Source organism: Sturnira hondurensis, unplaced genomic scaffold (genome assembly GCF_014824575.4).
Source record: "Sturnira hondurensis isolate 20B ecotype Veracruz unplaced genomic scaffold, ASM1482457v3 Scaffold0015793, whole genome shotgun sequence".
Classification (NCBI taxonomy): Eukaryota; Metazoa; Chordata; class Mammalia; order Chiroptera; family Phyllostomidae; genus Sturnira; species Sturnira hondurensis.
Window position 1 is genome coordinate 6,541,520 of NW_028088424.1, and position 22,360 is coordinate 6,563,879.

A 22,360-nucleotide genomic window follows, 5' to 3' on the forward strand; every position below is an offset into this window, starting at 1 on the left:
TCCCAGAGGTTCCTAAGCCTCTCCTCATTTTTTCTGAGTTCTTGTTTCTTCATTCTGTTCCAGTTGAATGTTTATTTCTTCCTTCTGGTCCAAATGGTTGATTTGAGTCCTGGTGTCTTTCTCTTCAGTGTTGGTTCCCTGTACATTTTTCTTTATTTTACTTTGCATAACCTTCACTTCTTCCTCTATTTTGTGACCATACTCAACCGTTTCTGTGAGCATCTTAATTACAAGTGTTTTGAACTCTGCATCTGATAGTTGGCTAGCTCTTCATCACTTAGTTGTATTTTTTCTGGAGCTTTGATCTCCTTTCATTTGGGCCGTAATTTTTTGTCTTGATGCACCTGTTATGTCATAAGGGGCAGAGCCTTAGATATTTGCAAGGGCAGGACAACCCACATTGTAGCATTGTGACACTGTATGTGGGGGAGGGGGTATGAGATAAAACAATGCCACTTGCTCAGCTCTCCGCCAACTTTCAGTCACTTCCTCTGTTATCCACAAGCAAACTGGGCCCTCCTGCTGCTGATTCCCAGGTGGGTGGGCAGGCTTATGCATGTTTTAGGACCCCTTGGGTCTCTCCAACAAACTCTCTTGTGAGACTGGAAGTTTGTCCCACTGCTGCAATTCCCACAGGATTTAGAGCCAGAGGTTTTGAGGCTTTATTTCCCTGCACTAGAGCCCTAGGTTGTGTGGCCTGCCAGCTGCCGCCTCACATGCCCAGTCATCCTGTCACCACCTTGCCACAAGTCCTCTCTGGCCAGCTGCCCGTCTCCACCCCTCCTACTGGTCTGGATGAACGTTTCTTCTTTAACTCATTGGTTCCACACAGTTTGATTTTCTGGCAGTTCTGGTTATTTTTTGTTTTTAACATTTCATATAATAAGGGCTTGGTGATGATGAATTCTTTTAACTTGACCTTATCTGGGAAGCATTTTATCTGCCCTTCCATTCTAAATGCAGGTTTTTGCCTTTCACGACTTGGAATACTTCTTTCCATTTCTTTCTTGCCTGCAAGGTTTCTTTCGAGAAATCAGCTGACAGTCCTTTGGGAACTTGTTGTCCTTTTGTTTGTGCGAGGAGGCAAAGTATGTCTACCTATGCCTCCATCTTGGCCAGAAGTCTCTCTCTGGTTCACTTACCTCAGGTTTTTAAAGAGATTTGCTACATTGAGGCTCTAATATGGATTTTCCAGATGGCTTAACTTCCATCAAGTCTTTTCCGTCAGAGTTTTCAAAGAACCAATACTACCTACTCTGTTCCTTTAGGCATTACTTCAACCAGGCCAATTTACCCCTTTTCTACCACTGGTCTCTGATCACCGATTGCCTCTGTCTAGAATATTGTCACTTGCAGCATAGGCTGAACTATTATGGCTAGAAATGTTTTCTTACTGGGCTTCATCTTTCAGAACTGAGTTTAAAGACAATCTCCTTTCCTTATTACCCTGGCCAGAGATGCCCCATCCTCCAAAGCTGCAGCTCACTCATTGTCTCTGTGAAGGCTATTACAGGACTTGTAATTACAACGCATGTCTTATCCCCATAGTTAAACCAATGGACTATGACCAGCATATCTTCTGTCTGTACCTACCCACATCCCCAAACAGCTGGCAGTGCTCAATGACAGACCAAGAGGGAAAGAGTGGTATTGTGGAGTTCACATGGAAGGACTTGCCTGACAGGATCAGGAGCTGGGATAGGGCCAAAGGGCTGCTTTGGCCCTGGCTTGGGTAATACTTACTCTTGGTTTCTGTTACACTCCTGCCTGTTCCATGCTGAAGGAGACCTCAGGGTGCTTATAGCTGAGCAGTATGTCAGTTATACATGTTGATGGGTAGCAGGAGGAGTTCAAATGCTGGCTGCCATCAGTCAGGTCTAGGTGCTCATGATCTCCTAGACTCTCTCTGCATTCTGAAGACCAGAAAGAACACGTGAGATTTGCTAGGGGCAGGAAGTTGGGGGTAGTGGACAACAGGGAGAGAGAGGAGGAAGAGAAGTCTTGAGCACCCATACCCTGACTCCCAACCTGAATCCTAGCTCACAGCAGACTATCACTGTGTTTAGTGACTGTAGGCTGGAAGCCAGGATTCTTCTAAGTGTTCTGTTTCCCATCATAACTCTGTCTCCCACCACTGAGCTCCATCAACAAGTGTAGTGTGGGAGAAGACAGAATACTGCTTCTTCAGGAAGACTTCCTTCTTTAAGGGAGAAGACAATTTACTGCTAGTAGATACTGACTACTGGGAATTCTATTTTAAATAGAACTCCAAGCATTTTAAACTCACTAGGGCAACTGACACTCACAACACAATCTAGGATAGATTGTGGGGGCTCTATTATTTAGAGCCGGCAGGCTCTATTATTAATAGCAGGCTAATAGCAGGCTAATAATAGCAGGCTCTATTATTTCTGCCACTTTACAGAGCAGGATGCTGGAGCTCAAAAAGGCTGAGTGCCTTGCCCATGTGGCCTGTAAAGGGCAGTCAGGGTATCCTGCAGACCTGTCCATTCCAAGGCCTGTGCTTTGTATCTATTATGATACCTTCACTTAACTGGTTCTAAGGGGAGGAAGACATTCTATTTGGACACAGTGCCCTCTAATCAGAACAAGAACAACAGCCATTAAAGGAGTATCTTAACAAAGCCTTATAAACAAAAATGTGGTTATCTCTACACTCACCCAGAAGGGATGCACCTTTATTTATACACGCATGCTCAGTGAAAGAGAAGTGGGAAACAATTCTGTGTCCAGAAGACCTTTGGGACACTGTGGCACCCCATGAACTCTTTATACTGAAGAAGAGGGCAGTCACTGGTGAAGATGGAAGGGGGGAGTTCTAGGGACTTCTCTGGGGCACTCCATGTGTGAGCCTCCTTACCCTCATTTTCCCCATCCTGAAACTGCTGGCTCCCCATAAGTGAGGACTGACTAAGGACAGCATCTGACATCCGGGCAGAACTAAGTGCTTTCCCAGCCACGAGACTCATTCCTGGCAAGTTATCCAGCTGCACCTGCAGAAAATTATTAGGATGGTAAGTAAAGATACCAAACAATATGCAACATGTAGGTAACCCTTCAGAGATAGCTGTTCCCTCTAAAAGAGCTCAGGCACCACTCCCAAGAAGTACTCCCAGATGTCCCTTCTCTGCACAGTGCCATCCAAAGGGGGCTGTAACAGGGGCAGTGTGGGAAACTGCTACAGTTTGTGCCCTTATAGTGGGTGAGGGCATGGTGAATCTCAGCTGGTGGACGGATGCCACTAACACCTACATGGCCTTCCAAACCAGGTTTCTGACCTAACCCCGTCACCTTGAGGAGTCTAACAGAACTCTCTGCAAGGACGGAAATGTCCCACCATGCTGTCTAATACGGAGTCACAAGCCACAAGAGGCTACTGAGCACTTAAAATGTGACTTAAGTTACTGAGGAACTAAATCTTTAACTTAATTATATTTAAATTTGAATAGCTAATTGTGGCTAGTTGCTACTGCATTAATCACTGCTGCTCTAGGAGTCTGCCCTAGGAAAACAAGCCTAGCAGAGCAAGGTTAGCTCTCTTTACCTGCCAGAAAACCAACCAAGAGCCTAAGAATTCATATGCTGGGGCTTGAGTTTTAGATTGTTTGGGTAGAAGCTGAATAACTAAGGCTAGAGGGGGCAGATGGCAACTACCCTTCATTCCTCGGTCTAAAATTGGAGAATAGATTTCACTGAGATTCTACTGGAGTTAAGGGCTGGTCTATTCAGGTGATTCAAAGATATGCTTCTTTAGTTCACAGAGGTGCTGGATTCTGGTTGAGAAGACTGGAGGAATACATGCTACTCAACATTACTAAGTCTGGTTTCCAGGGTTGGATTGGTATAATTCCACTTCTGAGAAGTAGGAGGGACCAACATACATAAGCATCGTCGCTGTTCTGGATTGTATGGTGTCTCTGGAGGGTTCGAGGCCTGTGGTGCTCACTGACTGAGGGGCGTGCTGAGTACCCAAGTCCATTATGATCTGGCAGCTCCATTGCTTGTCCTGGAGAACTTCTATCCATGCAGTTCCCTATGACAGATTCTGAGGAGACAGCAGAATAGGGTTGGTCAGCAGACCTGAAGTTCCTCTCAACATTTTCAGTACCTATCAAAGGAATGTCTTGCAAAAGACAAGGAACAACAGTGAGACACAGATGAGTGCACTACCTACTAATCCTCAGCTGGCTGGTGATGGTGCTTACAGGAGTCTGGACTAACCTTCTAACCTTAAGTCCTAGAGCAAACACGAGCCTCTTTGTGGAGGAACCATACCCTTAGGAGAAAAAGCCCATGTATTGGTGGTTGATCACGTGGAACATTTTCTTTTTTCTTCATCTCTCTGTTAACTTGACAGTGCTGTACTCTCAAAACCAGATGCATGTACGAATCATTCCTGGAGCTTTCAGGAACCTCTATCCTGGGAGGATGGCCTCCATCTCTCTCCTTTCTTGACTTCCCCCTCAGTGTACCGCCCTAGTCTTCTCTGTTTCTCAAACTGCTGTTCTCAATTCTGTCCATAGCTCCTCCACTCTTTACATTTCCTATCCTTGACCTTCCCTCTTTCCCCATGCTTACTTTGGCAATGTCATCTATTTTCATGACTTCAACTATATTGCCTCTATGTAAAGAACTACAGAAATGCTCTTTTAATCTCCAGGTCCACAACTCAACTATTTACTAGATATATTTTTCTGGATATTTAATATGTCTAATTCCAAACTCATCAACTTCCCCCACAACCAGCTCCTCTTTCAGAAATCCTTGTTTCTTATTGCCTGTTTTCTGAATCTGCATGTGAGCTCACAGGGTACTCTACTCCTGGTTCCACATCAACTTAAGTGTAAAGAATCTACCTCTGCAATATCAATCACTCCACTCCCTTTCTTTCCAATCTCACAGCTTCCATGGAAGCCCTATTGCCTCCTACCTGTATTATTACAATAACCTCTTAACTATGCACCTACCATTACCCTACGAAGATTAATTTTTCTACTGGGTAGCCCAAACACCTCATTTTCCACAACATTTTCCCAGCCTATCTTCCAATGCAGATTACTCACTGCTCTCCCCTACATCCTAAACTCTGGTCAAATGGGACCACTTAAATCTTCCCTAACCATTCATAATTCTATGTAAATATTTGCTCCTGCTGTTCCCTCTCCCTGGAAATGCTTGATTCTTCTATTTCCATTCCTGCCAATCCAAATTAACTCATCCTTCTAGGTCCAATGCAAATGTGAACATCTTTTTGAAACTTTCCCTTTCAATTAGAAATAGATCTGCCTTTAAGTGTCAGAAGACTTTATTGAATTCTAATGACTCTACTGAATTATTTCTGGCACCATGTTCAATTGTGTACTTGTTTTAATCATTCCTGTAAAACTGTAAGTTCTCTGAGGACAAGAATTGTATCTTATGTGTGTCTGTGAGCCTTCTGTACTCTAGAACATTGTCCTATAATTAGCATTTATTAATTCTCTCCTTAATTGATGTGAAAAAATATTCTTTTAATATGGGTTAGTATCCCGTCAAGACTCATGCAACCCTAAGAACTGTATTTTGGAAAGAAAGAGGAGTTCAAGAGGAGTGAGTATTTCTTCTGGACTTAGCATGGTCAGGAAGACCTCCACAGGGCCACAGGCAAGTTGCTAGATCCTCCTGGTTGCACTTTTGGCTCCATTTCTTAAGACCTGGGCACTTGCACATCTTTTATTTGCCTGGTTGTTTTGGGGGGGGTCTTAAAGCTCGTTGGCAAATATTGGACCTATCTCCTAATGAACTATTCCTTGGCAAGATCAAGTTTTCAATATGAAACATAGCCCTAATGCCAGTAGTTATTTGAATAATCAAAAGAAAACATACTAAGTGTTCGGTAAAGGGTTTCAGGTCTCTATACTGAAATGGTCTCCTACAACAATCAAGGTTAGGCCTGGGCTTAGGGGCTGAGGTAGAATGGGAAGGGAGGGAAGCTGACTGATATGCATATTGCTGGTAATGTAAAACATTCTGGAGAAAAATGAGAGGAGGGGGAACTTCCCCACTACGAAAGATGAAAGCAAGTGAGAAATCTTTTGAAAGTTCTGTGAACAAAGAGGTCAAGGGAACAGCCAGAAGTCAACTGTTCTGCTACCGAAAGCCAAAAGGCAACAAGACAGAGGAAGAAAAAAGCCTACACCAAAACTTGCTTTGTGGGATTAGCTCACCCATCATACCTACCCAGCCCAATTCCTCTCAGTGGGCACAGCTCAAATGCTAGCTCCAGAGCCAAAGAAAAACCACTGGCAGGAAGTGGTGCAACAATGGCTTTGTGGAGTAAGGAACTGGCTCTCTGGTCTCTGCTGCCAAGAAGCAACATTTGGCTGCTTCTCACTTTTTCAAAATATTTTTCATTGCCTATATCCTCTTCTTTGATAGCTAGCATCATCTTTTTCAATTCCTTGGGGCTCTTTTCCCCGCCTAGATTATAGAATTGGATGTAAATCTCATCAGTTGCATCTCCTTGATCCCCAGAGACGAACATAAGAGCTCTCCTGTTTAAAGATTTTTAAAGGATTATTATCAAACATGAGGAAATGGCAAAGCTAACAAAATGTTTAAGCCCTGGTTCTTGATAATTCTTTCTCACATCTTCTAGAGGGCTCAATGTGTTTGTTTGTTTAATATATGTATGCTGAAAAATCTCTCCCCCATCCCTTTTCTGGAATTTATTTTTATTCCTAAAAATGAGGTTTCTCCAAACCCAAACACCCACCCTCATTTTGGCCCTGCCTTTGGGAAGGTCACATGGACACTGTCCTCCTTGTCTGCTCTCCTCCTGGACTTTGGGTCTGGTGCCAACATACCTGAGTACCACCAAAGACAGAGCAAGGTATTTACTAACCATGTGGTGAGCCTTCCTGACTCTTCTGCCCAGAGCTCACCAGCACAGCTCTGGGGTCAGGAAGACCTGGGCTTGAATGCTGGCTTCACCAGGATTCCTAGGGAGTGGTCCAATAACCTGACTTGATGGAGTCTGTTTCTTTGTAATACAGGCCTTACTCCACAGGTATGTAAAGTGCTTACTAGAGCTTGGTACACCGTGAAGACTGGTATTACTCATACTCATTTCAGAGATGTTAGTTCTGAGGGGATAAGGGCTTACTGAACCAGTTGACAAAAACAAAAACAAAAAAGTGATTTTCTCAAAAAGAACCTTACTTCTAGAATTATGGAGACAATTTCCCCATATGTAAGTGAACAAATGAATTAATGAAACTTCAATTTTCAGTGAAGAAGCTTCTGATTTAGGAAAGACACATATAAGTTAAAAAACTAGATGAAAAAGGAGTCAGGTAACAAACCAGGGTTTTGTCTGCTCAAGTTTCAATATAATCCACAGGTCAAAGATCTATAAGGGTGGGCAGCTATTGCTTGGCAGATGTTTGAGAGGTATAGGGCAGAAGGTGAGGTGGCATAAAGGAAGGAATATTAGGCTAGGGAACCAGAAAACCTGAAGTCAGGATCTAACTCCATCACCAACAGAGTGTACAAAATCGGGTAAACCATTTAATCTCCCATAATCTCAGTTCTCTATCTCAAAAATGACAGTTGTTTGGGGGCTCAAAAGACAACACATGTGAAAGGGTATTTAACAAATTATAAAGGACTCCTCAAGTAAAGTATGAATTTTAGTAAGAATACTGAGTCCTGAGTCTAGCAGTCCTTTGTGACATTCTAAGATGAGATCAACTAACCAGTTGCGGGTGGGGCGAAGTGTACATAGAATAATCCACTAACCAAGGGACATGAAATTTAGGTTCAAATCTTTGGCATCCTTTATGCCAGTTCAGCAAGCTCACCAAAGGATATATAAGTAATAGGGAAAGGGGACTTCTGAGAGCAGCATTCTCATGTTATTTACTGAAGTAAAGCCCTCAGCACACAGGAGAGGATGATCATCTGATTGTGCAAGCGAAAGAATATACAAATGGACACAATGCATACCTCCTACCTGCTTGGGGAACTTTGGGGCAGCTTGCGCAACTCTCTGTTGAATCTGTCAATGTTGACTTGTCCTTACTCATTTACTAGGTTTTAAGAAAAAAAATAAGAGAAATGACATGTGTGCATATTTTTCTTAAAGGTTCTGAGGGGAACCCTCCAAGTCTATCATTTCACCTCATTCTGAGGCCTGAAGTCCACTAATATTGCTGACACTGACTAGGCTCAAGGAAGAGGATGTGGTTTTTCTTTGTGAGTTCAAGTTGGTAATCTCACTGTGTAAACCAGTTATGCTGTTGTAATTGTTAATTTGCAAAGTAAAAAAAAATCAAGTATAGAAGCTAATGCTTAATTCTACTTCTGCAGTGGCAGTTAGGGAGATGACAGGCAGCATGGGGCATGTAGTGCCCTGGAACACCCGGCTTCATACTGAGTGACAGCACAGAGCCAGAAAGAAAACAGGTAACCATGAACAACGACAAGATGGCATTTAGTTTTGCTTAACACCAGTGATCCCTATTCATCTTAAGAAATTTTAGAAAGATCACACTATATCTGCTTTTTTATAATCATGGTCTTGCATCACAATGGAAATATATTGTGAGAAATATATATAACAATGGAAATACATTCTGAGAAATGTGCTGTTACATGCCTATGTAGTAGAGCCTACTATACACCTGGGCTGTATGGTGTAGCCTAGTGCTCGTAGGTACAAACCTGTACAGCATGTTAGTGTACTCAACCCTGTAGGCATTTTTTTTATGTCCACCCAAAGCACAGGGAAACCCACAGATGTAGGCTTTATCCCTACAAGTTTTTAACAAATGGGTGACTTTGATTGATGGCTTTTGAAAAAAAAAGATTTTATTTATTTATTTTAGAGGGGAAGGAGAGGGAGAGAAACATCAATGTATGGTTGCCTTTTGTGCGTCCCTTGCTGGGAGTTGGCCTGCAGGGAACTGGCCTGCAACCCAGGCATGTGCCCTGACTGGGAATTGAACCACAATCCTCTGGTTCTCAGGCACTGTAGGCAATTTTAAGGCCTTATGCTAAGACATTATGACAGCTATGACATGACTAGGCAATGGGAATTTTTCAGCTCCATATAATCTCGTGAAACCACCATCATATATGCAGTCCATCCTTGGCCAAAACATTCTTATGCGGTACATGATTGCATACCTCTTACATAGCACTTGTTAGGTGGCATTTCAAGTTAAAACTGTTCATGACCTTGCCTTCCTTTCCCCCAGTAGGTATAAACTTCTCAAGGGCGGTTCTTTAATTTTTCATTCACGTGTTCCACACAACACCTACAACACAGTCTGTGAATCCTAGTAATTCAAGAAGTTTTGTTGAATTTGCTCTACCATGGAAATAAGTGTTTTGGCACTAGTGTGTAACTACAGAGGTTGAGGTATCATTAAAGGAAACCGCAAGGCACTCCTCCATCCAGAGATAAGTAAGTGTGAGCTTCCCCCACCTGCCTGCAGGGTGGTAAAGGTAGAGCACCACAACCCTTTCTCAACAAAAGTGACAGCAGATTATCCGATTCTTGGTAATGTAACACTGTAGACTCTCAGGTTCTTAAAAGATTAAAAGAATAAAAGAATCATGTCAAGTTGAAGAAGGGAAATTGTGGAGCCTCAGTTTCTAGTGTAAAAGAGATCATGTAATATATATATCTCAAGGTGGTTGTGAAAAGAAATGAGTAACTGAGCTGAAAGCAGCATGCATGGCGCAGATTTACTACAAACATTAGCTCCACCCTCCTTTTCTTAAGGGCATTTAGCTTAACATCCCTAAGCACGCAGATGAAGAAAGAAAGGAGAGGTTACAGCCAGGCCCACTGTCAGGCCTCCAGTCAGAGTAAGCTTGTGTTATTTAAGAACAACGGGGACTTCCAAGATAAAAAAAATTGTTTTAAGCATACAGATATACATCTTCAAAGGGTTTTCAACTTTTGAGCAGCATCGGGCTTCCTTGGACCATTAGTTTCTCTATTGCATTATTTCACTATACTGGACTCTAAAGACACATAATAGTTTGTGGCTTTATCCATTAAAGATAATTGTATATGTAGTTCCGAAAGTCACAAACTAGGAGCAGATGTTAGGAAACGATGATAAACAGTATTCAAGTGAGAACAGACATAGTCTGTAGCTAAGTTAAAGAGTAAGTTTAGAGTAAAATGGGTAGAAAGAAGGAAGAATAATCTCTACAATACATTGGCAAGAGCTAAGACTATAGCTTCTAGAAAAGCTCATACCAAAGATAACAGGAAAAAAGATATTTAAGGAAAAAGAGAACTTTGTGGGGAAGATACCTGCAAAGCTGATAATGACGCAACAAGGACAAGAGAGTGTTGAGTTGAAACCTTTAGGAATATACTTACTCTGGTTTCTTCCAGAAACCACAAAAGATGTTTGTAGGGCATAATGGTGGTGATGGTGGTAGATTAAGAATGTAGGGAGAAGAGACAGGGTAATGACAGTAACTCAGCTGGGGAGAAGAGAGATTTGTCAGAATTACAATCCTGAAGTTCTGGCCTGAAGTGAAGGTCTTAGATTTAAAAGGGGTATGACTGACCTACAGAATCGCGTACTGATTTACAACCAGCAGAACTGAGCAATGCGCCACTACTGTCCTGGCACACTGCCGCTGGATCATACTCTGGATTTTAGAAAACCCTGTCCTTAACTTCTACTAGGTTCCTTCATGTACACTACTCTTAAAAACAGCCTGCTTGTTATCCCCTCAAAACATCCCCACTACTTTCTTACCCACTGGTCTTTCCTCATACTTCTCCCTGAATTCCAAATGGCAAAATCTCCATCCATCATACCCAATTCAAATGCCACTGACTGCTGGTTGAGAAATAATTCATCTGATTGAGAACTAATCTCTCCCACCTCTGGTACTCCCACACTTGGACCAAACACATTCTGCCTTAGTTTAGGTACTAAGTAGATCAGCAAGCCTGCTACAGGGGGATTCCTTTGGTAGCTATGGAACATAGGTGAATTCAAGCCCTCCAGTTTTTCTGCAGAGAAGAGTCAGACCAGAGGGAAAATGAAGAGGAATTAAAATCATTTTTGAACAAAAACATTTCAAAAAGTGTTTCAATACATGGCAATCTGGGGGAGGGGGGTGGGGAAAGTACACTATTTACTCCAGCTTTGCTCTTTCCTTGGTGCCCTGTACACCAAGGACGTGCTCATTAGGTATCTGCTAGAGTGAACTGAATGACCCTTGTGTTCAGATGCCACCTACTAGCTTAGCTGTTGACCCTGGGGGCAAATTACTTACTCTATGCCTCAGTTGTCTGAGAAGATGGGATAATGAAAGCTATTATCATATATGGTTGTTAGCAGGATTAAATAAATTTATATATGAGTAGCATTTGGTGTCTAGCACATGGAAAAGCCTACTAAAAGTTCATTTTTTATAAATATAATATGCTAATCTCATGAAAGCTTCATTCACACAGGAATGTCTCCCACAGCATCCCTAATACCACTATGCTGCCTCTGCCGGGACAGAATATTCCCAGGCTATCTAGGCAGCCTGGGCTAGAATTGTTCTTTTTATTTTCCTTTTAAATATATTTTATTGATTATGCTATTACAGTTGTATCTATTTTTTTCCTTTTGCCCTCCTACACCTGGTACCCCTATTCTCTCCAGTAATCCCTTCCCTTAGTTTATGTCCCTGGGTCACGCATGTAAGTTCTTTGGCTTCTCCTCCACCCGGGTCCATTCTGTGCTTCTTAATCCCTGCACCTTTCCCTCCATTTCCCCCTTCCCCCTCCCAACTGATAACCCTCCAAATGATCTCCGTATCTACGAATCCATTTCTGTTTTGCTTGTTTGCTTAGTTTGTTATTTGGATTCAATTATTGATAGTTGCAGATTTGTTGCCCTTTTAATGTTCATCATTTTGATCTTCTTTTTCTTATATAATTCCCTTTAGCATTCATATAGTAATGGCTTGGTGATGATGAGCTCCTTTAGCTCTACCTTGTCTGGGAAGCACTTTACTTGCCCTTCCATTCTAAATGATAGCTTTGCTGGACACAGTATTCTAGATTGTAGGTCCTTGCTTTTCATCACTTTGAATACTTCTTCCCAGTCCCTCCGAGGCTGCAAACATTCTTTTGAGAAATCAATCAACAGTCTTATGGGAACACCTTTGTAAGTAACTATCTGCCTTTCTATTGCTGTTTTTAAGATTCTCTTTATGTTTAACCTTTGGCATTTTAATTATGAGGTGTTTTGGTGTGGTCCTCTTTGGGTCCATCTTGTTTGGGAGTCTCTGTGCTTCCTGGACTCGTATGTCTATTTCCTTCACCAAATTAGGCAAGTTTTCTTTCATTATTTTTCTCAAATAAGTTTTCAATTTCTTACTCTTCCTCACCTCCTTTCGGCACCCCTCTGATTTGGACATCAGTACGTTTTGAGAGGTCCCAGAAGTTCCTAAGTCTACCCTTGTTTTCTTGAATTCTTTTTCCTTTCTGCAGTTTTGATTGATTTTTCCTTCCTTGTTTTCCAAATTGTTGATTTGATTCTCAGCTTCATCCCCTCCACTGTTGGTTCCTTGAAGATTTTTCTGTTTCACTTAATGCAGCCATCATTTCTGCCTGGGTTTTTTTTATGCCATTGCAGCACCCAGTGAGTTGCTGGAGCACCCTGATAACCGCTGTTTGAACTGTGTGTCTGATAGGACTCCCTGTCTTAGTAGTGTGGCCTATTGTAGAAAAGCACACCTATTAAGTTGTATGGGGCGGAGCCATAGGTAATTGCCCAGGAGGGGCAACCCATGCCACCACTCTGTTGCTCTGTGTGGGGACATAGTGACAGAGGGGACAGTGCTGTTGTGTGGCCTCTAGAGTTTTGCCCAGGAGAAAGCTGTCTCCCAGCACTCACACTTCACTTTCTCCCCATGTGCCACTAATGCCCTTCCCGCTGTTGCCCTGGTGCCAAATTCCAGAGGCTGTGGGTCTGCATGAGACTTAAGTGTATTGCAGGCCCTGTAAGAGAAGTCTTTTGAAAATCCCTCAGTGTCTTCTATTACCCCAATCTTTACTGGTTTTTACCAAAGTTATGGGGACTTATTTTCTTGGCCCTGGAACCCTTGGCTGGGTGGTCTGGACTGGGGTTGGGACCCCTTGCTCCCAAGGTATCCTTCTCATTTTTTATCTACCACACATGAGTGTGGGACCACTCATTCCATTTTCATACCTCTCTGTGCCACTCTGCTTTCTCCGCCCCTCCAACCTACCTGGATAAATGTGGTTTCTTTAAATCCTTGGTTGTTGGACTTCCACACAGCTCAATTTCTGACAATTCTGGGTGATATATTTTTTAAAGATTTTATTTATTTATCTTTTAGAGAGGAAGGGAAGGAGAGAAGGAGAGAAATATCAATGAATGGTTGCCTCTCATGAGTCCCCTGCTGGGAACTGGCCTGCAACCCAGGCATGTGCCCTGACTGGGAATCAAACCGTGATCGTGTGGTTCGCAGGCCCGGGCTCAGTCCACTGAGCTACACCAGCCAGGGCAATTCTGGGTGATATTTACTTTGTAGTCTGGTTGTATTTTTTCCCTAGTTGTGCATGGAGGTGAGGTGTACAATGCCTCCCATGTTTCACCCACGCCTCCATCTTGACTGGATGTCTAGAATCTTTCTTATAAAAAAGTCCTTAGGGAGTTGACACTTGCTGCTACTTCTCTTCTAATCTTGGTTCTGCCCCCAAATAAGAATCCAGAAAAGTCAAATCTCTTCTTCCATCTAAGAGGTATGATAATTCTCCTTAGTTTATTTCCCCCAATACAAAACATCACCAGGTCTGTCAGCCATTCCACATATGACTTTGTTCTGAAACTTCTCACGATACACTTGACTGGTGCAAATCTCTAAGTGGGATGGCACCCAACTGTTCAAAAGAGCAGGACTTAACGGGTGGTTGTATCAGTTTGTATCAGGATTTAACAGGTGTTTGTATCAGATGTTATGCAACCAGATGTCCCTCCCTGCCAGTGCATAGCAAACACAACATGAAGGCACCAAGTCTTTCTCACATAAACTGATTTAGAGTAAGGTCTTCTGTCCTGCCCTGCACCATGGGACCTAGCAACTGAGTTGTGTGTTGACTTTAAAAGACACTGTATGTGATGCAGGTAGCTCCAAGAAGGGAAGGATATAAGAAATGCTCAGTTTCCGGATTACATATTTATGGATACACTCATTTTTCAATATCTATAATGATGAGATGGATATTAGTCCAGATTTTGTTTAGGAAGTTATAATATTAATGGAACAACAGTTTTTGACTATAACCTACTGATGGTAATATTAATTTCCCTGAGAATGAAAATGAATGTACTCATTTACTATAAAGACAAAATGAAATGACATGGGGCCCCTTACAATGCTGTAACAATCTGTACTTAGTTTATTATTAAAGTGATCAGAGTAATAATACTAATACCCCACATTTATATCATAATTTCAGGTTACATTTCTCTCCTTACACTCTCATGCACACACATTACATATAGACATAAACACATATATGAATGTTTTAATCTTCCCAGATACTCTGTAAAGCACCATCACTCCTGCCTCTTTTTCATAGGTGAGGAAAATAAGAACCTGAAGGTGTAAGTGATAAGGTTATCACATTTATCACAGAGGCAAGTTCAGAATTGAGAATTTTGGTCCAATGCTATTTATTCTAAATTATATTTCCTTACCATTGGTTGACTTTTTTTTATTGCATAAGTTAAAATTGGCTATTCTTATGTTAAGAAATTCTGTGTTCTAAAAAACCATGGCATGAATATGGGAAATAGATAATATATCTTACTTACTGTATTATCTATGTGTTAAGTTTCTATCACTAAACTTTTAATTTTGAAAATAAGACCCCTTACCCACCAATTCCCACTTCCTACATGCTTCTCCCTCAAAAGGTCCTGAAGGTCTTCTTAGAAATTCTTTTTCTTTTAGGAACACAGAGTACTAGCTGAAAAAAATAACATTACTAAGTTAATTGAATTGGGGCAGAATGGCCCAGACTTTTACTTTGAAGGGACTCTTACCTCGGCTGGACACCTTATTTCTATTGAGTGCAGCAGTTGGCTGATGTCGGTATGGATGTATCCCCAATTCCTGTGCATGACTCACAGTTCCTAGTAAAGATTCAGGGTCCCCAGGTCTGCCAGTACTCAGGAGTAGGGGGCTGTCATGGCAACCTTTGGTCAATGCATTTGAACTCTTCCTGTCTGGAAAGCCATCCTTGGCCCCCTCGCATGAGCATTCCTCTTCCATGCTCTCTGAAGGCATGAGTACCGGCTGGTGAGCATAACCATGGGTCGGGCTGGGTGAGGAAACCTGTGAGATACATTCTTGTGCTCTGATTTGTAGAAGGTGCTGGGGGCTGGTGTGGTGGTGGTGATATGAGTCAGTATTTTGATATGGTAAAGCCTGGTGCTCTGTCATACTCTGTCCCCCAAGATTGGGAGCCAGACTCCCAGCATCCCCCTGGTTCATATGCCTAAACAACTCTTGGTATTCTTGCTGCTGCTGCTGCTGTCGCTGCTGCTGTTGCCTTTTAATGAGCTGTGCAAACTCTGCTGGGGGCAGCCGAATGTCCGAGTGGCCGGTGAGCGAATGCCGGGGAGAGAGCAGTCCTTGGAGAATGTGGGGTACCTGCTGGTGTCTTGTATAGTCTGGCGGCGTGGGGGACAGCAGGGCCTGCTGCAGTGCTGACGTGGTATAATGAGGTGGCTGCTGATGTGCACTGGGAGGGAAGGTGGGGAATTGGTCAAGTGGAGGGACTTTCAGGGCTTGGGTTGGAGGGAACCCCACTCCTGTTGAAGGGCTGTAGCTGCTGGGGGAACCCCGGGACTGGTCCGAAAACAGGTAGGGGTGTAAATGCGCCTGGTCGTAGTTAGCAGGGGAGAACCGATTCACGTTCAAGCTGCAGACACAAAAGGGAGTGAGTACCAGGCATCCATGTAACAAGTGCACTGTGCTCCCCTGGAGAATAGCTACTCCTCTTTCTCAGCAGGGAGCTCCACTGATAAAGAGAACTGCGGGGTGACAGGGAAGATGGGGATGCATGCACCAACCCAACTCATCCCTACACTCACTTACCCAGTAATGTTTAAGGGATTTAGGGCACTGTGTGTAATAGACCCAGCTCTAGGTTAAAGGTAGTCACTATCTTACAGCATCATTTAAGCTACTATGAAGCACCAATCTCTTAGAATACAAATGACAGAGAGGGAAGAATCCTCAAAGAATAGACAAGGAAAACTGACATTTTAACCAGCTTCTCTAGTAGACCATTTTCTTCTTTGCAGAAAAATAGTAAGATGGCTTTGTAATTTTCCTCTCCTGTCTCATTAGCATTCGGATCCCTTATTTGGTCAATAAATAAGTTTCAAGTTCACCCCAAACCCACTACTCTGATTTAGAAAGGGTGAAACAAGCATAGCCCAGTCAAACCCATTTTTCTTCCCTCCTCCTTTCTTGCCCTACTAAGGGGCTTTCTCCCTCCTGGATCACCTGGACAGCTAGCTGGGCAACTTTAGGTAGCCTTACCTGTGGGCCTCTGCACTGTCAGCACTCAGCTGCTTGGACAAGGGCCGGTGGCCATAACTGAAGGTAGCCATCAGGTTGGCACGGTGCTGCATCTGAATCTGACTGGCACTGGGGCTAATGGAGATGCCCCGCCCAGCAGAGCCTGCAGTTGTCCCTGGCATGTTGCTAAGCATGTCAACAGGCTCCTGTACTTGGATGGTCACCTGCTGGGACTGGGCAGGCTGCTGTATGCCCAAGCAGGTGAGTGCCACATTGGGAGGAGGAGAACAGTTCTCAGGTGGCTGCTGGAAGATCGCACTGCGGGAGGCTAAGCCTTGAAACTGGGAGGGAGATGCAGCACCTAGAGAGAAAGACACCTCAGAGTGACTGAATGGTACGTGCCAGCCGAAAGTAATGGGGCCAATGAAGATAACAAACCATACCATTTAGAGCAGCACCTCTCAAACTTTAGTGTGCATAAGGCTCATCTACAGGACTTGTCAAAACACAGATTTCTGGGCCCTACCCACAGAATTCTGATTTAGTAGGTCAGGCTTGGCCCCTGTGGATTAGTATTTCTAATAAGTTGCTGTGGAAGTTGGTCCATGGATTATTCCATGATTTAGAGCAGTGTTTTTCAAACTCTAATGTGCAAATAAATGGCCTGGGGGTCTTGCTAAAGTGCAGATTCTGATTCAGCAGGTCTGGAACGGGGCCTGAGATTCTAATTTTCCTGCTGAGGCTGTTGGTCAGGGAACCCTGCACCTTGAGTAGGAAGAATATAGAGGCCAATTCAGACTGTCCAGGGGATCTAGACTGTGTCACATTATGTAAGAGATTACCAGTTTTTGAATGCTAAATCTTCATACTGCTGGTCTCTAAAGACCCATACTAATTAGGGTATACTCATCTTTACCTCCACCTAAACACCCACAAGAGAGGACCCACATGTACAATGGATAACCAAACAGAGGCATGACAATAAGGAAGGTTCTGGTAGGAGCTTTTTATTTTATAGAGTTGGAGGGTATTTTATTAAAACTATATTAATAGTTTACTGAGAACTATTTTATGCCAGAGACCATTTCAAGTGCATATATTTATTCATTAAATACTATCATCATCCCTATTTTACATTTGAGAAAGCTGAGGTAAACTGAAATTAAATAGCTTATTTGAGGTTTCACAGCTAAGGAGTTGGTAGAAACAGGCTTGAAGCCAAAGCAGTCTAAGCTAAAACCCACACCCTTAAATGCTATGTTATTCTGCCATTCAAATCCATTGCCTGTGGCATTCTAAACAACGACTCACTTTTTTCATGTGGCATAGTACAGTTCAGAATAAACCTCTCCACTCACCATGAGACTGGATCATGGCACTGTTCATGGGGGGAGGACTATTACTGGGTTGTCTGAAGAGATGATTACTGGGGTGACTGGGGGGTGGACTTGATGGCTGAATCCTTAGCCTTAAAAAACAACAAAACCAAATAAGTAAACTTCCTGAGGTGACAGTATAACCTTGAAATTAGCTTCAGCCATATAATACACTAAGCAGCAGCTATTTTTTCAGTTTTCATAAACCTCCAGTCCATAAAAACATACGTAAACCACACACCACAGTCTATTTAAAATCTATTCACAGATTACTTTATAGGACTTCCCAGACAAATAGGCAGAGGTCATTGTGGGCTTGTGTCTGACCTCCTGTATTAGATGTCAGATTACTTTATTCATGTGGCTAAGAAAATGATGTGGCACAGGAAGTCAGGATTTCAGCGAGGCTGCTGAAATTTAAATTGCTTTTCAAATAAGTTTTCCAAGATGAAAGCTAAAATCAGTCAGTAACTCCCACAAGAGTCAGGCCAAGAACACCAAGCTATAGAGACAATGGCTTAGGCACAGAACAAAATGATTCATTACCTCTGGAGCTGGTGGGTGAGGAGGGCTGGCTGATTTTCACATGTAGCTTGAAGAGGTGGAGAAGGCTGAGGACAGATAGAATCCTAAAACATATGGAGGAAAAGAGAAAAATAGTTGTGACAGTGAAGATTAACATGAGCTATTCTCAGGGAAAGAAAAGAAGGAACTGTCACTGAGATTATGCTTTTGTTGTTCATCAAAAAGTCTACATTTACCCGAACATGTCAACCATGAACACACCTCAATTCCATTTTGCTCCACATGATCTCTTCCAAAATTCACAGATGAATCAGCCTGAAAGCAAAGTCTAAAGAGCAGGGGAGAGCAAATGAAGGCCTACTTGAATCTGTTGTTGGAGAATTTGATGGTGTTGCTCCTGTTGGTATAACATATGCTGTTGCTGAGTCTTCTCCAGGGTTCTTTCATCAACCTGCCCCCCGTACATCTTCTGCAGTTGCTCACACTCCTGAAGGGAAAGCAGTTAATACAGATGAGATACAGCCAGGCCCACCCACGCAGTGATAACAGCAGATGCAGATCTGCCCTAAGGTCTCATGGGAAGAAAGAGCCAAAAGAGAACAGTATACTTAATGAGCAACTCATCCATTTATATTGGAATTTATGTACTAAGTATATATTCACACTTTGTTCTGCATGAACTAGTGGAAAACACCAATGATGGTGTCTGTGTACAAGTGAAAATGTCCAGTGTGAAGTCTGTGTACAAAGAATATGCCTCTCGAAACCTGGTCATCAAGAAGACAGAAAGGAAACTGGTTTAGAAGTCTGAAGGTACACTTCCTTCCCCTGAGAGCACCATCCCATACCAACTGGAGAGTATGCCAGGTGGTAGCAATGCCAAACAAGCTCCCACAAGACCCAGTGCCCATTCTGAGAGCAATGCAAGGGTTGCTTACAAGTACCTTCCCTGCTGCTTCCCACTAAAATCCAAGCCTAGAAATTCCTCTCTAATAAACTGCAGAGACAGGAGGAAACCTCAGTCCCATCATGGGATAAGCAAGTTTGTTCCTGGGGGAAGCTAACCAGAACAAGCAAGCAAAAAACATTAGAGGGCTGTATGGCTTTGAACCTATAAAACTAATGCAGTGCTGACATGAAGGGGATGGAAGTGGTCTCTGTAACCCATGCTTCTCCAGAGATGTGTGCCATCTCTTCCATTACCTGCTGCAACTGTTTGATGCTGCTGTTGTTGCCCAGTCTTTCCAGGTGAGCTTTGAAGGCTTGGATGCTTGCAGCCCCATCTGAGAACCGGCGCACAGGGGAGAAACGCTCTGTAGGGAGGTGCAGGGTGTTGGAGTCCTTGTATGTAGAGCTGAATATATGGGAAGAAAAGGTTAGGGGCTAGGAGTCAGGGGTTTTGACCAAATCACCTAAGGACTCCTGTCAAGATGTGGACATCCTGTGGACATCTTGTTCAAGATGGACACAAAGGTGGCTGGCTGCCCCCGTGCCCCTGCATATGATGCCACTTCCATGTCATATCCAGAAGCCAGTCGTTATTCTAGTCTTCTCCCCCGTTAGAGGGCTCCAGGTATACAGCTTCCATTTCCACTTACCTTGGGTTGGCTTAATTGCCATGCCTGGTGAGGTCCTGTCCTGGGATCAAATATATCCAGTTCTTACAAATACACCAGGTCAGAAAGAAGAGCTTCTAGATAACCCTCAGGCCAAGCTATTATAAAAACTTATTTATTTTTTTACTCATCATGTCTTTATCTAGTGCCTTTAGAAATCTAAAATTCACTGCTGGACTCAAACTTTTCCCTGAGCAATAAGCTCTGTATGACCCGAAAGAAGCTACAGTTAGCTTTGTGGTCAAGGGTCTGGCCTGGAATGAACAGGTTCTGTGCTAGAAGGGCAACAGGAACTTTTAACCCCCAGGTGGAGATAGCACATTCTTAAGAATGTGGACCTCAAAATCTTGCAAAGTAAATAAGACTACTTACTGTGAAAATTACCCTCTCTTCTAACCTCCTAATGAAAGATTATTCATGTGAATTACCTTCAAAAACTCCACTGATCAATCAGAACACAGCCAGTATCTCAGAGAAGGAAAGAACAAGCTATTGATAAGGAATGCCTGGACAGCATTAGGGTTAGAAGCTAATACCTACTCTTGTGACCTAATCAGAGAGAGATGTTTATGGATTAAGCAGATAAAAGACTGCCCAAGCAGCATTCCAGCAGCTGATGGAAAGGATCAAGGTTTCAAGTCCAGCCAGAGATGATATCACTGTGAACTATGGGTGAAATGAGGTACCACCTAGCCAGTTACTCATTCTGGACTGAAGCAGAACCAAGACTAAGGAAGCAAGTTAACAATCAAGTTCAGATACAATGCAGACAGGGAGGAAAAAGAGCCTGCTGACTGTGGAGGTCAAGAGTCCTGGCAGCAAGTGAAAGACCTTTATGCCCTTCTTTCAAATGACAACTTCTGTTTCAGACTCTAGCTGAAGCTTGACACAGTAGAGGGCTAATGAAATGAGAATGAATATATATTTGTTTCAGTAACACATGAGACAAATGATTTTGGCAAACACACTCCAGAAATGGTGATCACAAAAGCTGCTTTTAGAGGCATTTCCTCGATACTTCTTACTTCTGTTTTAACTTGGGAGTTAAAGCAAGCAAATATTGCTTTCTCCTCAAATTTGATTCTTACACTTTCAATTTTTTCTGATAATGGGACACATTTCTAATTCACTCAGAAAGCTGTGTTCTTCAAGTAGTTAATGCAGTCTATCTCCACAAAACCCATTCTCGCATCACAGCAATACTCCCAGGTCCAGGTAGTTCATGACTTTTCCAGAAGCTCAGTGTGTGAACAGACTGACACCCAGGTCAACCCAGCACAGTAACTTCAGAGGAACAATCCTGATGCAGCTGATCATTTTGGAGGCACTGACAGTTTCAACTGTTTTATTTTCATTAGCAATCATGTTAAAAATAAAGACAGTCTTGTATTAGGCTGATATTCCCACTATACTTTTCAAACAGGGATTGGTTCCCCACCTAGATAAGATCTATCCTATGTTAGTTTTTTTTAAAAAAAATTACACTTAAAAACTTCAAAATTTCAAATTACACACTTCTAATATTAAAAAGGTTGATCAGACTCCTCTTCATCTCAATGCTTTTGTTCATCTATTATTCCTCAGAAGAATATATATATTTGCTGTTCTTGAGTCCTTTCCTCTGAAAAATACAAGAAATCCAATAATCTGTCTAGTACACCAATTTTCAGTGTTTTGCAGCCTTGGAAAGTTTCTCTTTTCCACTGTAGACTAAATTCAGTCTCATGTTATGATCCGTGTTGGGTATGCATAAATGTCCCACCTTACCCCATCTGCCATTCATAAAGCATTTCTTTCTTTTTTTTATTATTTTTTCTTTTTTCTTTTTAAATATATTTTATTGATTATACCATTACAGTTGTTCCATTCACCCCTTCATTCCCCTCCACCCGCACACTCCCTCCCCCACCATTCTCCCCCACTTAGTTCATAACCACGTCTCAGTTTCTTTAGATTCTGTATTTCCCCCACTATTCTCACCCTCCCCCTATCTATTTTCTACCTACCTTTTATGCTATTTTCTGTGCCTTCTCCCCCCTTCTCCCCCTCCCACCCCCCTGTTTCTAACCCTCCATGTGTTCTTCATTTCTATGGTTCCACTCCTGATCTAGCTGTCCTCTTGGTTTGCTTTTGTTTTAGGTGTGGTTGTTAATAACTGTGTGTTTGCTGTCCTTTCACTGTTCATATTTTTCATCTTCTTTTTCTTATATAAGTCCCTTTAGCATTTCATATAATAAGGGCTTGGTG

At 42.6% G+C, this 22,360-nt stretch overlaps 1 protein-coding gene across 6 annotated transcripts in view; it reads right to left on the reverse strand.

Annotated features, from left to right (window-relative positions):
- LOC119000562 (serine/threonine-protein kinase SIK3) overlaps positions 1 to 22,360 on the reverse strand; it is a 163,646-nt gene that overhangs the window by 3,537 nt on the left and 137,749 nt on the right. For 3 of the 6 annotated variants that reach the window (XM_037065672.1, XM_037065673.1, XM_037065670.1), the window contains 9 exons: positions 19,701 to 19,851; positions 18,859 to 18,984; positions 18,519 to 18,601; positions 17,955 to 18,064; positions 16,618 to 16,957; positions 15,111 to 15,991; positions 3,903 to 4,066; positions 2,882 to 3,014; positions 1,744 to 1,913 (listed from right to left, as the gene is read on the reverse strand). In XM_037065672.1, the coding sequence (XP_036921567.1) occupies positions 1,756 to 1,913; positions 2,882 to 3,014; positions 3,903 to 4,066; positions 15,111 to 15,991; positions 16,618 to 16,957; positions 17,955 to 18,064; positions 18,519 to 18,601; positions 18,859 to 18,984; positions 19,701 to 19,851 (2,146 nt within the window). In that variant the 3' untranslated portion in view covers positions 1,744 to 1,755. The remainder of the gene's footprint in view (positions 1 to 1,743; positions 1,914 to 2,881; positions 3,015 to 3,902; positions 4,067 to 15,110; positions 15,992 to 16,617; positions 16,958 to 17,954; positions 18,065 to 18,518; positions 18,602 to 18,858; positions 18,985 to 19,700; positions 19,852 to 22,360) is intronic. The other 3 variants (XM_037065675.1, XM_037065674.1, XM_037065676.1) reach the window with 1 other exon arrangement.